This window comes from Rhea pennata, chromosome Z (genome assembly GCF_028389875.1).
Source record: "Rhea pennata isolate bPtePen1 chromosome Z, bPtePen1.pri, whole genome shotgun sequence".
In the NCBI taxonomy this organism is placed as follows: Eukaryota; Metazoa; Chordata; class Aves; order Rheiformes; family Rheidae; genus Rhea; species Rhea pennata.
This window is the reverse complement of record NC_084702.1, coordinates 79,903,646-79,919,343: the sequence shown is the minus strand read 5'-3', so window position 1 is coordinate 79,919,343 and position 15,698 is coordinate 79,903,646. Positions and strand designations below refer to the sequence as shown.

Below are 15,698 nucleotides of genomic sequence, written 5' to 3'. Positions count from 1 at the left end.
GGCATGTGCTCAAAGTCCAAGCAAACACTGGGTATCTCATAACATCAGCAGCTTTATTCATATTACATGAGGAGCAGGTTTTATTAAGGCCTCAAATCAGAGGTCCCAGGGAAAACACTGACCTAAAGGTAAGAGGCTGCTAAGATAATAAAACTTGTACGGAAACAGTTTGGTGTGTATAAAAGCACAATGTGTGGGTTTTTTATAATTTCAAAGTCAAAGTTTACCTCACAGCAATTTCATCCCACAGCAATTTTCTAATCATTCATTAAAACGTACTAATTGTACATAAAATGCATAATTTGTCTTTGTTTGGAAGTGATAATAGAAAACCCCAGGGGGCTGAAAGTTGGTGTGAAATCATACTTCTGATTTATCTCCATAAAATCTGTCCTGAATACTGTTAATTATTGTAAGGAGGAGATATCAAATTTCTGCTTCAAAACTTATTTTTAATGAATCTATGCATTGATCTAGAATATACAACATTTCAATATAGCATCATACCTTTCAATGAAAATGCGTATGATTCAACTGATTATACGTAGCTCACAACAGCACATTTTTGCGTAAATGCAGAAACAATAGCCAGGGTTCATAATTCAAAATCCCACTCACCAACAAAACCAGCAGAAAACCCTGCCACACCACGCTACATGCTTTCATTATTACTGTCTCCTCTTTTAATGAAGACATAGCACACCACTTTGTAGGCCTAATTTACACTATATATCAAAACTATGTGAAATTTTCTAATACCATACAGGGGGAAGGAAATTGCTATTTCTACAGCTATCATTGCCCAGTATTCTTTCAGTTTATGAAATCAGCATCTCTAGTGGCAGAAGATTGCTAGGATGTGTTTAATCTGGCAGCAAATTTCCGATTCTCAGAAGCCCAAATATTATTATGACTATTTCATCCCCACCAATAACAATTCAAATCTTTGGTTAAAGTCAAATCTTTCTAGCTTGTGTGTTCAAATGTAAGATCACAATTTAAAGGATAAAAGTAATTACCGCAGTAGTGCTCACTTGGGTTTTTTCTTTCCACTCTTCCAGCATGCTGTTATTTTTGTTTTTCTAACTACGGTCTACTGCAAACTTGTGTTTGGTCTCTCTCATGGCAGATGCACATGTGGTGCACGTACATTATATACGTATATGTGCACATAAGTACCCACACAAGCATGGCAAGCGTAGACAGCCGGGATTCCAGATTCATCCTGAGCTGAGGAACAGGGGGGTTGGCATGTCATTTGGGCTCAGCAGAAAACGAGCACTTTTTGAATCATTACTGTTTTAACAGCAATGCAGAGCTTCAGCGTATGGCCAACCATTATGTACTTATCTATATAATTTGCTAAAGAAAGGGGGTTTTTACATATTTTTCAATGTACTCAAGTGTAAACTCCCCCAGGTGACCACTTATATCCTCAGGTCACGGAAATGATTGCTTTCCTGACACTCTAAAACACCAGCGCTGAAGAGGAGGAAATGTTACTGCTACCTGTATGTTTGCACACCATGAGCACGGAAAAGGACCTGCGATGTCTCCACGGAGGAGAGACAGCACCTTGCAGGGGAGGAAGCAGCACCCGCACAAGCTCAACATTTCTGCTGCTTTGGATCTATCATCAGCTCGTGCGCTGCTGCTCATCAGCACCGACCCCGGCACAGATGCAAACAGCGGTGGAAAGGCAGCACACGGAGCCAAGGCTATCGCAAGGACACATGCTCCAGCATGCTCAAATACTGCTTTTCCTTTCAGTGATGAAGACAAGAGAGAAAATCTGTGTGTTTGTGCGTTGGTTGCTGTACATGGTCTTTATCCCAATCCACGCTCACTGCTCACCGCAGAGAGACTGGCAGGAAACCGCTCTACTTCAGACAGAGGTGGGAGAGATGGTTCCTAGTCTAGTTCTGCCACAAGTATATTTGTGTTTATTATATATTTAGTTTCTTACTAAAAGAATAAACCCATCTATCATCTATCATTTAGGGACTCTTCCAAGATTTTCATTGAAAAAAAGAAGAGCACTGGTTGATTCACTACCTAAAACGAGGAGGCTGTTGTTCTCTCAAAGCAAACAGGTCAGTCTCAGCAGAGCTACAGGAATGGCTCAAAAACCCGACACAAAAAATTGCCTTTTGCTTTTTCCTGATGGACTAGGTGACCCTGCTGTGCAGGGAGGTTGGACTAGATGACCTCCAGAGATCCCTTCCAACCTTACTGATTCCATGATTCTATGATTCTAGGCTTGCAGCTCCTTCTCTTTGTCGTGATCCAGGAGACAAGAAAGTTTGGAGAGGATCTTCCCTAACCTCTGATAATACGCATTTCCTTGCCTCTACTTCCACTCCTGCTTGAGGCATCCAATGCTCCCAGGCAGGCTTTGATACGAGAGTCTTGCTGCCTGCAGAGCCCCTAATTACAGCAGCTCAGTTCTCCCATCTGCCTCTGCTCTGTGCGCTGGGTAAATGCCACACAGGTCACTCTGTTAATTCAGTACCAAGTCCACATTAGAAATCATTTGCACAAGGCTGCAAAAGTCACTGTTTTTACTCTTCCCGATAAGGTTTTCTTCATACTGTACAGTCACAGAAATAAATTTCAATTATAAAGAGTGCAGTAGGTACCTTGCAAAGGTTAGTCTTTCCCAAGATAGACATCAAGGCAGGTGAGGCGATTCCTCACCCGGAGGTGGCTATTTTTCTCCGCTGATTATTACGGGAGTGTGTGCTGACTGAGCTTAGCCAACTGGCGCCTAGGAATGTGAAGTGAAGAAGACACCCGTTTCCACTGGGTCTCACCCACACTGGCTAGGTCCCAAGAGGCAAGGCTCCATTTTGGCCAGGAGCCAGAGGGTTGATGCTTCTGGGGCAGCAGGCCGGGGGACAGCCAGGGTCATCATGCTCGCTCCACACATGGGTAGGGACACTTGACGGACACCCAGTTCAGGAAGGTCCAGAGAACTTCCTTGAGTGCTGTGAACTGCAAGGCACTTCCAGCATCCCTCCCACACCTCTGTAAACCACAACAACATGGCCAGGAGCCATAACTGCAGCTCACCACCAGCAGAAACATGGGATATTGATGTCCTTCAACATCACAGGCAATGCCAGACAGCCCAGTACACCCAAATCTATACAAAAGAGGGCAGAAAATGGTACCTGGCAATCTGGCCATTGGGAGAAAATTCCTCTCTGACCCCAAATCAGCACGCATTAAGCGCAGCGCTCTTGCGGCCTGCACTTTCCAGCTCCCTAGTCCTCTGCTTAAATTGTCTGTCGCCCTAAGCAAAACTACCTCCAGGCAATTGAAAGTACATAGCAGGATACTGCAGGAGAGCAGGAACACAGAACGGGACAGGTTCGTCAGCTGCAGCCCTTCCACTCCCGAAAGCGGGTGGTTAAGCCCCGGTGTGGGAACACTCGTTACTCCTGCAGCACAGTCTCCGCAGCAATGCTACATCCATGCCCCGCTTTTGTTATCCGCCTTCTATCTCGCCATTTTTGTTGGCCGTAAGGTCACCATGCACCTGTTGAGAAGATCCATTAATGATCAGAAAAATGGCATTGCAAGTAGCACAGATGAGTCACCTGTTGCAGCTCGAAGGCACGCAGAAGGGTATTTTCCTTCTGCTCTTTAGCTTACTTGGGCTGAGAAGGCCGAGAAAATTATCTTGTGCAGTAATGGAGGAGTGAGGAAGGCCTTTAGCATTTGCCATTTTAAGACTGATGACCACAAAGAAGGAGTATATTTTTTTCAGTCATAATTTTGGGAGACATCAGCCCAAGATTTTTGGAAAAGGTTAACCAATTACAATTGTAAAAGACCAGCTTCCTCCCAAGAGCCAGACAGGCCATTTCTGGGGATGGATTTTGGAAACAGCTGCTCACATTTTTATGCTACCGAGTAATGTATATGCCATCAACAAATGTTCTACACAAAATGAGAAGCATTCGGGTAAGTTGCTGACAGACAGTACACTAAAAGACCAAATTCTCATTCATACAGTCACAGAATTATCTTTTAAAATCTAATTTACTGTCAAGTTAACTCCGTCCTCATCTGGAGCTTACTAGTGGTAGGATCATCAGCATTTCATGACAGAAGCACATTACACTCGTGTGGCATCTTTGCACCTACAGGAGTCTGAACGCATTTTGTCATCCTTCATAGATGTTTGCTGTTGCTCTGTGTTAATCATGTTGAGCACTTCCTCCTCCTTATTAAGCTTCGCAGATAAGCAGCAGCAGGATACTTAAAAGGCCACGGTAGTATCACAAAGCAGTTTAGGAAAATGAGATTTTACAAATGGGATGATCAAAAACCTGATAGAAAATCACGGGAAAAAAAAAGTGTATCGAAAAGGGACTGGCCTCAGCATCAGGTTTAACAGCACTATCTGTGGAAAGTACCATGGGACCGTCAGTTCCACGGCTCATCCAAGGAGGAGCATTTGGGATAAAAGCTTCTGAACCAGCATTCATCCAGCTGACTGTGAAAAAAGGGAAAGTTAACCTCAGCTCCAGCAGCGACTGGCTGCATTTTTTGATGTTTCTTAGTCATGCAGTGACCCAGACTGACCTTGCAAAAAGGTTTACTCATTCCTGACACAACCCATTTGCCTACCATATGGGAACAGACCATTTAGTGCAAAGCCTAGAGCCCAGCGAAAGGTGATGCACTGAAATTCCTGATGATGTAGAAGATGTCAAGAACAATCAGGACAAATGAATTAGTTATTGCTATCAGTTATTTGGCATATTAATGCACAGAGACAGATCTCATTTACTGAGGCACAGTCTGGCAATATAAATTATGGGACACACAAATCCTATCATACTCCATATTTAAGGGCATTTTGAATTGTATTCAGGTAGTTTCGTTCATCTACAATCAGAGGAATGTGTTAATAAATAAAGAACTGAATCACACCATTGATTTGTAGAAAGAATTTTCCATTAAAACCTGTCAAGAGTATTACTTTAAAAAAATTAATGGTATAATATAGTCCAGGGTTCTGCTATAACAGACTGCTGATGTTATAGCTCTCTAAGTCTCACAGTGATGGATAATCTTGTTTATTCGATATTGTCACTGTAGTATCTTTCTGTTGTACCTTTGCTGCAGCTGCAGGCCTCACTGCCACCAATACTAGATGGTGTCGCTCTGTGATGGACAGTGAATAAAATAACTGGGAAAGAACTTTTACCTTTTTCTTTACCGCCATGGGGGGTAATGTTTGATTTCATGAATAGCATTTGCAACTCAGCAAAAATCCTGGAAATCCACTATTAAGATACTTCCACTTTGGACTCCACACCAGTTTTTTTCTGTTATGAACTTGTTCTCCTGAGTCTCATGGTTTCAGTGTTAGTTTGGTTTTGTAGTTATTAAAACAGCTGCGTCTCTCATTCAGGCATCCCATGAACACCGACAGGGAAAGGAGGAATGCTGGGACTAAAGCATCAATAAGCAGGACTCAACACACAGGGATGCTCCTTGTGATTCTGCCCTGATGGCCTCACTTTATAGCAAGAATTTGTGACAAAGAGAGATTAAGCTTACGTAAGGAGCACGGGGGGAAAAAAAGCAAGAGTATTATTTTATTGCATGTTTGAGATTAAAACCTTTTCATACTTGATTCACAAAACAACAATTTGAAATGAAGCGACCATGCCAAGGGATTTGGGTGGCTTTAAGCCAGCATACCCATTTAAGTAGGAGCCCTCCCCTACACCAGGGCTGGAAAATTTGCTCATTTTCAGTCTTAGAACAGTCATAGTGCTGCCCCACTTGTGAGTGGCCGGCTGAGCACACAGCATTACTCAAGTGCCCACTGTCCTTGCAGTGAGATCATTTTCCACTGATTGTAATTGAGTTCTATTAATGATGTAATTCAATTAGACACAAAGCAAGATATAACTAATACTTTTAATAACATAGCACCAGCTTCTGACAAATTCCCTACACAGATGGAAAAGCCTGATAGAGTTACCGGTAACAGAATATCCCCCTCTGGAGAGATGTTAACAACCCTTTTAATATCAATACACCTGCTATAGCAAAGCTGTTTGGTTACAGAGCATCAGCCTCTATGTGAGCATATAGAGAACACAAATGATCAACATCAAGCTGTTTTAAAGGGATTTTGTTGATGTGAAGGTGTCTCCAATGAAGTGAGGGAAGATTTATCCAGGTTGAGAATCTCATCTAATGTATCAGAAGAACCTTTTTCTCTCTTTTTATAATTGTTCAAAGCATTAAAATTTGATCAATTAAAAAAAAACATTTATTCTCCATTACCACGGGCTTAGAGAATTGTGTGGGCAGCATGGAAACACAGCAGTTTACCCGGGGCTCTCCTGGACCTTGCAGACAGATGACCATTATTTCAGACTAATAAAACCAAAGCATGAATAGCATTCGCATGACAGGGAGATCACAGCAAACTGCCATGTGCAGCAGTCTCCATCAGAACTGAGTATATTTCTTATACTATATACCTGCTATTGCCAAGCATATAGTTATTTTAATTCGCACGAACTGAGTAGACCTTTACTTTTCATGTCAAAACCTACTAGCATCTAAAACTTTAAAACATAAAACCCTGTGTTTTTTGTAAAAAGAATTGCACATACCAACAACCTCAGTCCTACAGCACTTTAAAATTTTGTGTATGAATACTTTTTGCTCGGTGTCCTTATACTGCTGGTTTGCCAAATACCCTTTCACATGCATGGACTGTGGGAGGTATCAGCTACTTTGCACACGTCATAGACACAGAAAATTTCTACATTTATAAATCATGGTGCACACAGGAAAAAAACATTCTGACACTGTTCAGCAATATGAAACAGTTTCCATTTCACATCCTCCTAATCATGAACTGTAAAATGAGAGCTGCCAGTTTCAGTTAATTTTACAACTTGCCTTATACTGCTTCTCATGTAGGAAGACGCGATATTCTTTGTGCCGAAAACAGAAAGGTCTAGAGGCCCCTCTAAATAAATACATAAAAATCCCCATGTCCTTTTTAAAAGCCAAGTCTAAATCTAATACTGTTAACTACTTTCATATGTATGACAAACTGCGCTTCAATAATTCATCTAAACCTTTTCAATCTTCTCAACAGAAAACTGTGCAGGAAGCCAAAGCAGAATGGGTGAATGTGAGTCTTTTTGACAAATTTATAAATAATATGTAGGAAATTAGGATAACCAGTCTCACCAACAGCAAGTTAAGCAGCATCTATAATACAACAAAGGAGGGCTGAACACTGAAAAATGATCCTCACTTTGGATAAGAGAAACGCTGAAAAGAAGCATGAAATTGGAAAGTGGGTATGAAATTTACAGGATTTGACAAACGTGGAGTAAAAAAGCCCACATCACCACATCCAAATTGCCGTGAAATGTCACATCCAGCCACCTTCGGAAACAACATCCCCTTCTGCGAGAGGTCCCTTCCTCGGGTGCTCGCTCGGGCCGCTCTGTGCGAGGCTCAGCACAAACTCCAAAGTCCTCCGAAGAAGGACCTTCCAATCCTTCATCGCGCTCTTAGATAATCACCTGCCACTAAGACAGTGACAGACTAAGCTTCAACCCGAGTGAGATGACATAGTGTTTCCCCAGCAATCAAAAACTCTCAGGAACAGGCTCACGGGTCTGGGTCACACCATGACCATGGCCTCTTCAGCATGGTCTTCAGCACTGGGGAAGAGCACAGGGAAGCTTCTAAGGGCTTTTTTCCCCTCTTCCCTCTGAGCATCAGAAGGTAGAGAGGAAAACAGGGAATATGGGCTAAAGTCCTGCAGAGCCCTTTTAATTTTTTCTCTTTCTTCACTCTTGCTTCAAGAGCAGAAGAAGAATGGATATTGAGGATAAAGACCCTAAAAAGTGCTTTTAAAATGCTGTTAGTCTTTGGCTAGTGAGGGGAAGAGTGTCAGAGAGAAACTCAAAGAAGAAGGAGGCCAGCATGTGAACTGTGCACCAAAGGAGCCCTTTTCGGTAGTTGTGGGCTGAGGATGAAATGCCCAACTCAGCCTGGCACTTACCAGCATCCCCACGTTAACCCACTCCTTGCTTATAAGTCAACTCATCTTCCCAAGAAGCACCATTCAGCTTTTAATTGCAGTGCTTTGGGGAGGCCTGCCTTTAGAAAGAAACATTTTACGCGATTATACCAATTGACCTTGTCCAGAGCTGTCACGTTGCCTCTAATTACTGCTCTCAGAGCTTTATAGCCAGATGGAAATGCCCCCAGTTTAGCTGCAGGTCACACAGTTTCTAGTCACAAGCCTTCAGACACTTTCAGGACAGAGACTTCTGAGATTTGCTAAACTAGCTTTGGCTTCTTTTACGTTCCTCCTCAAAACAAACTCCAAGAAAAAGGGACAAGGATCCCTGCACTAAGCATCCGAGGGAATATTTCTGAGGTCAGTTTCTAGATATCCTGAGAGCAACTGCCTCATGATACTGCATAATCAAACGATTCCTCTTTTAATGGAAGTATCATCTGCATGGCAAAGCTTCCACCCCAGCTGCAGGATCTCAAGTACATGGATATGCTTGAGACATGCATATGACATGCACATGAGTATGTCATATATGGGACTCAAGAGAAAACTTTTCCTTAGCTGCTTTCCCTTCAGACTCACATCTGTGAGAGCATGGAGAGCAGACCAACTTTGTGTCACTGTGTTCTATGAAAACTACTCTCTTACCAGTATATCCAAAAGCAAGGCATGTGTACATATTTTATACTCTATGCCCCTGCTATTGTTTCTTAAAATCCCTTTAAAGATGTATTGCAAAGGATTTTGTACCAGCTGATTCCAAGAATGGGCCCATCCGTTCTAAACATATACAGGCCTACTGAAGGTGTGATGGTTGTCATCTCTTCACCTTCAGCTTCCAAGCTAGGGAGGAAGCACCTTATGAATCCCTCAGCATAGGAAAGCAGGGCCTACTAGGGCCCATTTCTACTACGTAGGAATGATCAAACTAGCACAACTGGTTGCTCATAAAGCACCAAAAAAGTAAACAAAATGATCAAAACATCTTTAGTCTCTGTGTTCTAAACTATACTTCAAAGGACAAGAAAATACTCAGTTTTCAGATGGTAATGTAATTTCCACGGAGATATTATTCCTTCAGCTTTTCTGTTTGACAACCAATATTTTGCTGAAACTTTGGGCAGCAATTTAGAATAGTTTTCAATGTATTCTGAATACTTTGGAGCATTTATAAAATTACAGCACATATTGGCATTACCATCGACATATGACTGCCATCAACAGAGGCAGAACCGGAGACGTTTAACTGTGCATTTATCATGCCTCTCTGAGATTTAGCTTCCTTTATAGCACAGACATCGACAAACTATTGAGCGAGACGTTCTGCGATTAGCCCAATTTAACTGTAGTCCTTCACATAAAAGCCAAAATCAAGAAACATTGTCAAAAAGAAACAATTCTGATGGGTTTACAATTATCTGATGTGTTATTTTTCAGGAAGAGCACACTCTATTTTATCAGTGAATTCACTGTCAGCAATCAGAAGCTACACTTCACTTTCAGTCGTTGCTTTCCATAAGATAAAGCTAATTTGATAGTTTTTCTTACAAGAAAGCTGTAGAGTAGACCCCAAAAGAGCAAATCTGAAATGCCCAAGGCTCTCCACCGACAATAAAAGAGGACTCCCAAGCATCAAGCATCCTGAACATTGCAGAGAGAAGATTACAGTTGCTTTTCATCAGTAGAAAAGGTAAAATAGACCATGAAGTTAATAGAAAGGAGCAGGAAGAAGGAGCTACCTAATGGACAGAGTAAGTAGATTCTTCCATAAGGACCAGAAGCAATGACAATTTAAGCCATCCCCACACAAAACATTTCAGAAGAAAGTCTGAAGTGAGCTTTCTTAAAGTGAGCACGAGAAATATCAAAGAAAGCTATTCCTGATACAAGTCGGCATAAACACCAGTACTATGACTGTCCCCGTGCCTCTCAGCCCTGCTGGGGAAGGCTGTGCCACCTATCTTTTTGGCAGCCCAGATCTCCAACTGGCATGAACAAATCAAAGGATTCACTCATCGAAAAAGAGGTTGCTCAGAAATTCCTACAGTAGCCAACAGCACCCAAGCAGGCGCGTAAGTGCTCCCAGGGAGACCTCTCTTGGGTGGGAGCGGAGACCTTGCAGCCCCTGCCATTGACCGCTGCCGAGCCCCAGCTCCTGCTCTTGCTAACAGGCACGAGCAACCCCGTTCAATACAGCAAGGCAAGGCTGGTGTGATAGGGATATAAGTGAAATCAGAACAAGGCCCAATGTGTTTGCTTTGGATTGCAATGGAAATACAAAATGTAGGTCAATGTTTCCCCCAAGGGGTAATTTTAACGGAGCAAGTGATTTTTTGTGCCTTTAGTTAATTAATCATGAAAGTCTTGGTGGAATTCGTCAGTATACTTTTTATTCAGACAAGGCCAACATTTTAGGAAATTCACATCTATTTGTATTACGACAAAGCGACTGGCTGCACTGACTCCCTCTGTCACAGCTCCTCATTTCAACAGAAAAATAGAAACGTGAAACACAATCTCCTCTTTGAGTACCAGTTTCTTCCACAACCATTTTGTTATATATGTCAAGTGACTAACGTACGGAAATGGCATCAACCAATTGATTTACCATAGCAAACCTGACCCCCAAAGCGACCTGCTGGCTCACCTGTAGCCCTTGGGTCTGCTTGTCCCTACAGCAGCACTGCAACACACTTGAGACCAGCATGGAGGGGAGCCAGCAATCTTTAGTTTGGCAAGACTCTAAAACAGCAGGAAAGGGCAACTACTTTCACAGCTCACTCATCTTGGCACAGTGAAGTTTCTACAATAGTCTCTTCTACGAAGAACATAGGTGCAACCCCATTACAGCGTTCTACTCTTGCAGCTGCACACGCCAACACAAGCAGGCATCTAGGAAACGGACCCAATCGCGTAGCGGTATTTTATCTTATAAAAATTACACTTAAGAAATCAGTGCTGGCCCTCTAAAGGACAACTGGTAAAAAACGTGTGTGCTGAACAACCGATGAATGGGTCTGAAAAAGTTATTTTAGCTGCCATGTCGTGGGAAGACCTGACAGCACTCCCCCGTCGGAAGAGGCCGAGCCAGGCGCTGCATCCAACACTGGCGCCAGGGGCTGCGCTCGGGCAGAGCCCCGATTCCTGCAGCACAGTCTTAGACAACAGGCTAGCAGGAAACACCAAACCTCGCACAGCACAAGGTTTTTGCCAGTCAAATAGTAAGGCAGGACTGCAATGCAAAACTAGGCTTTTTGGTCCCTTCATAGCAGAGTGGAAGACTGAGTGGATTGGGAGAAGGTTGCATTTTCATCTAAGTGTGAGCTCTTCCAGGGAAATTCAAATCCCAATGTCAGTGCGCTGTTTCTCAATTTAAGAATAGGCAAATCATATGAAGAACTCAAACTCACTTGGACTTCTAGTTAGCATCTGGAATCAGCAGGTCCCAGAGATTTTCTTCTCTAAGTTTGAGAAGCACTGATATATTTATTGATCCTTTGGTCCTGGGAAGCCTTACTGCAGGCCATGATCCTGCTGCAAATTTGTGTAGCAAAGAAAAAGAAACTTCCTGCCCCAGAGAAGTTCCTGCCAACACTGTGATGTTGGCATAAATCAGGGAATCAAAGATGGGTTCAGACAAACAGAAATGCAAGGAGAATATCCTGGAAGCACAGTCATGTCTTGGGGCCTGGAACAGACAGTTCACACTAGGTTTTGTATTGGGAAGGAAAAGCGAGTGATATTCAAAGATAAGTGAACTACATGTGATATCTGGACCTTACTAAAACTGGCGTAGTTCCACTGAATGCAAGTATTTCTGACTGTGCATTTGAAGTCACCATTGATCCTGAATCCATATGAACTCGGAAAAGGGGGGAAGGTGACAAAAAGATGCAAAACAAGAAGAATTGTGTACAAAAATAATCAAGACACTACAGAAAGGAAAAGAAAGCACTCAAATGTAAATTGCTCATCCTCAGTTAAGCTCATTTCCATTCTTAAAAATATGCTCAGCCTCGCACACTCACGTAACGCCTGTGGCGGTTCACGTGCCTCCTGACACGGAGGGCCAGCGGGCTGCCTGTGAAATGGATGCTGTGACAGGTCACTGTTGATTTATACTGCACCACTCAGAGAAGAAGTGATTGCCATAGTACCCAGACATCGCCCGGCTCTGACATGCTGCACTAATACGAAATTTCTCCCCAAGATGTAGTGGGATTAAAAAAAACAAGCATAGAAGCCATTCCAAAACCACCTCTGTGATCGGGTTAAATTTCCACCTGCAGACAAAAAAAAGGAAAGTTTTGTGCAGTTCCTCTCCTAGGCACACAGAACAATCCAGCATTACATAATTTACACGCGCTTTTATCAGTAACACATTTTTCCATGGTCTCTTTCCAAAACAGCAAACATCGCCCATCATCCGTTGTTCCCTCCACATAAACATTTTCTGGCAGGAAAAGTCCCAGGTTGCATTTTACTTTTCGTCTCTTCCCCATAGACATTTGGCACCTTATGGACCACGGCAAAGTAAAGGTGAAGGACTGGATCCGGGCACGCTCCTCCTCCCTCGCCTGGCCTTCGTTACCAAAGTTTTGGAGAAGGGGGCGCACGTCGGTGCCGGCGCGGGGCTCCGCGGGGGAGCGGGCAGGATGCGGCCCCAGCGCGCAGTGCCTGCGGGAGCCTTTGTTAGCGGCGCTCGCAGCCCGCACAGCAGCCCCCGGAGATGCTCCCTTCCCCGCCGGCCCCCAGCATGGAAAATCGTCGCTCCGAGGCAGAGGGGGAACTCTGAGATGAAGGAGCGGCAGGCCCGGCCACGCGAGCGGGGCAGAATCTGCTTTATTCTGTTTCATGGGTTGAGTTGGGATGGCGAAAAGCAGGCTCAGAAAAGCACAAACGCACGGCGGCCCCCGGGGCTGCATCACAGGGAAAACTTTGCATGTTTGTAGCTCGCCGAGCAAGGGATTTGGTGCAAGGCAAAAATGCCAGCCTTCAACAAGCAGCGCCATGAACACACACGCATCACAGACGGAGAGTAAAAACCACAACAGATAGGTACAGCTAGACAACAGCCTGATTCATCCACGTACCACAGAACACCACCATTCCCCTTGCCATGCCGTGAAAGCACGGGGTTTGCAGCACGTTTGGCCCCTGACACAGCACACGGCTCCCGCCACCCTCCTCACACACTCACACACCCGCACGGAGACACTCGCTCCATCTCAGCATTTGCCAGCCAAGAAGCCTGCAAGTCAATCACCTTTCAAGAAGGAGGATCACTGACATGTCTCCCATCTACTCGCCTTTAAGCTGGAAATGCAAGGGAGCCACCTACTCGTTACCCTGCCCCGGCTGCCCCAGGGCCACCTGGCACGGGAGGAACTGCAGAGGACAAAGCTGGGGACACACAGGCACGGGCACACGCACGCACGCACGCAGAATCGACCTCCTCCTGCTGCAAAGAAGCATCTTCCAGTTTGCTTGCCAACTCCCCCAAACAAGAACAATCACAAGACACATGCATTTGTGCAGAAGGAGCACCACCTCCGCGAGCAGTCTGAGGCACTGCCATTTGCATACAGCTGATAACCTGAGCGCCGCTGCAAGCCAGCGGAGATCTTTTTGCAAAGGCTTCGCATGCAGCACTTTCCCCAACACAAAAATTTGCTTTAGTGGTCGAGTGCGTGCGGTGGTGGGGAGTTGGTTTCTATTGTTCACCAGTAGCTGCTGTGAAAGCAGTGTGCACAGATGTGTGCTTAGTTCCTTTTTTTGCATTTTTCAGGCTCCCTCTCCCCAGGGTTTCTCCTAGTGAAGTGTTCTTCATTTTCTTTTGGAGAAAATGAAATGACCACTGGAGAACAATATCTCCTTGCATGCATCTCCCTCCACCACGCACTCACACCCCTAGTCTCCTGCAAATCAAAGCTGCACTTTCTTAGTTCCTAACACTTCTTGGCTAACACTCCCGTTTCCTTTTCTTTCTTTCTTAATACAAGATCTCTCTTTAATTCTGAGCTCCTCTCCACCTTTTGCACAAGCGGCCCCAGAGCATCACAGTGTCAATCCCCTCTTTTCTCTTCTCTACCCCAATTCCACACACAACCGGCTTTGCCATTTTTAATTAGAAAATGTGCCTGCCAAGTGCAGAGAGAGAGGTGCAACCCCGAAGAACTGCAATCTAATAGAGTTGGAAGATACCTTGCAGATAACCGCATTTTCTGGCTTGCTAACTCATCTTCTGCTTTTATTCATTTAGTCAGTGAATGACGCCTCCCCCCCACTCCTTGATTTCAGTACATAGATCCAAAAAGCTACAGGCGAATACATCCAATTGCAAACGCGATCAGGTGCAAAAGAGAATGTGAACTAACCCCCACCACCACCCCTATACACACACACACATCATACCACCTCCTTCCACATTCTTCCTCTATTTTTTATGCATTTCCTTCTTTTCAGCGCTCCCCCTTTTCCCGAGGCTGCACAAGGTGCTTCCAACCCCGGTTCCCTCTTTCCCCTTCCAGTCTGCGAGCAGCGACTGCCAAAGCTCACGCCGGGGAGCCGCAGCCCGCACCGGGCCCGGGGCGGCCGGCGGCCCGGGGCGCGCGGAAGCCCACCCTGCTCCCCAGCGCGCCGCGGCCGAGACGCACCGACGGTGACTTACCGGAGACCTGAAGACGCAGGCTGAGCAGCGCAAACCCCAGGACGAGAAAAGCCAGCTTTGGTACCCAAACACATCCAAGACTATTCTCCATATTTCAACACGCACCTACGGATTTGGGTCCTGAGTAGGAGCAACAATCACTTAGGCACGCACAGCCCCTTCTGCCTCCTCTTCTGGGCTTCTTCTCCGTCCCTGCTCACAGGGATCAGCGAAGGCGGCTGGGGTGCGCGGGGGGGAAAAAAAAGTTACATTCAGTCCCGGAGCCTCCGAGCTCCCGACTGCGTCTGGAAACTAACTCAAGGAAACGCGGGAGGATGGGGCAGGGTCCTCCCACCGCTGGAAAACCACCCAGAGAAGAATCCTGCCCCAAAAGCCGTGCTGCGCGCATCACAAGAGTCGAGGTCGCTCCATCTCCAGCGCCGCGCGAAGTGGAAAAATAAAAAGAAAAAAAAAAAGAAAAAAAAAGAAAGGCGGAAGGGGGGCACCGCGGAGGAGACGGACACAACAGGGAACCTCGCGGCCCTCCCGCCCCCCCGAGAGACGCGGGCGAAAGGCGCGGCGGGGGCTCGGCGCTGCGCCGCGCTCGCTTGGCACCGGCGGCGGCGGGCGGGCGCTGGCGGCGGCCGCGGAGGGAGGGGGCGGGCGGGCGCCGCGCCGGGGCGCCGCGGGGCTGCGCGGGGCTGCGCGCGGCGGGGGGGGGCGCGGGCGGCGGCGGCAGCGAGGCCGCCGCAGGACGGAGCCCGCCGCGCTCGGCAGCCGCCGCCGCAGCGCGCCCGCGGGGAGCGGCGGCGCCCTCTGGGGGCCGCGCCGCGGAACCGCCGCGGAGCCGCCGCCGCCGCCGCCCTGCCCGCGCCCGCCTCCCGCTCCCGCGCTCCGGCCTCCGCTCCTGCCGCCTCTGCCGCCGCCCACCCGCCCGGGCTGGCGGCGCTCCTGCCCCTGCTC

At 46.1% G+C, this 15,698-nt stretch overlaps 1 protein-coding gene across 1 annotated transcript in view; it reads right to left on the bottom strand.

Annotated features, from left to right (window-relative positions):
- Positions 1-14,847, bottom strand: part of DCC (DCC netrin 1 receptor) — a 551,739-nt gene extending 536,892 nt beyond the window's left edge. The window contains exon 1 of the mRNA XM_062599476.1: positions 14,757-14,847. Within this exon, the coding sequence (XP_062455460.1) occupies positions 14,757-14,847 (91 nt within the window). The remainder of the gene's footprint in view (positions 1-14,756) is intronic.
- Positions 14,848-15,698: the final 851 nt, after the last annotated feature.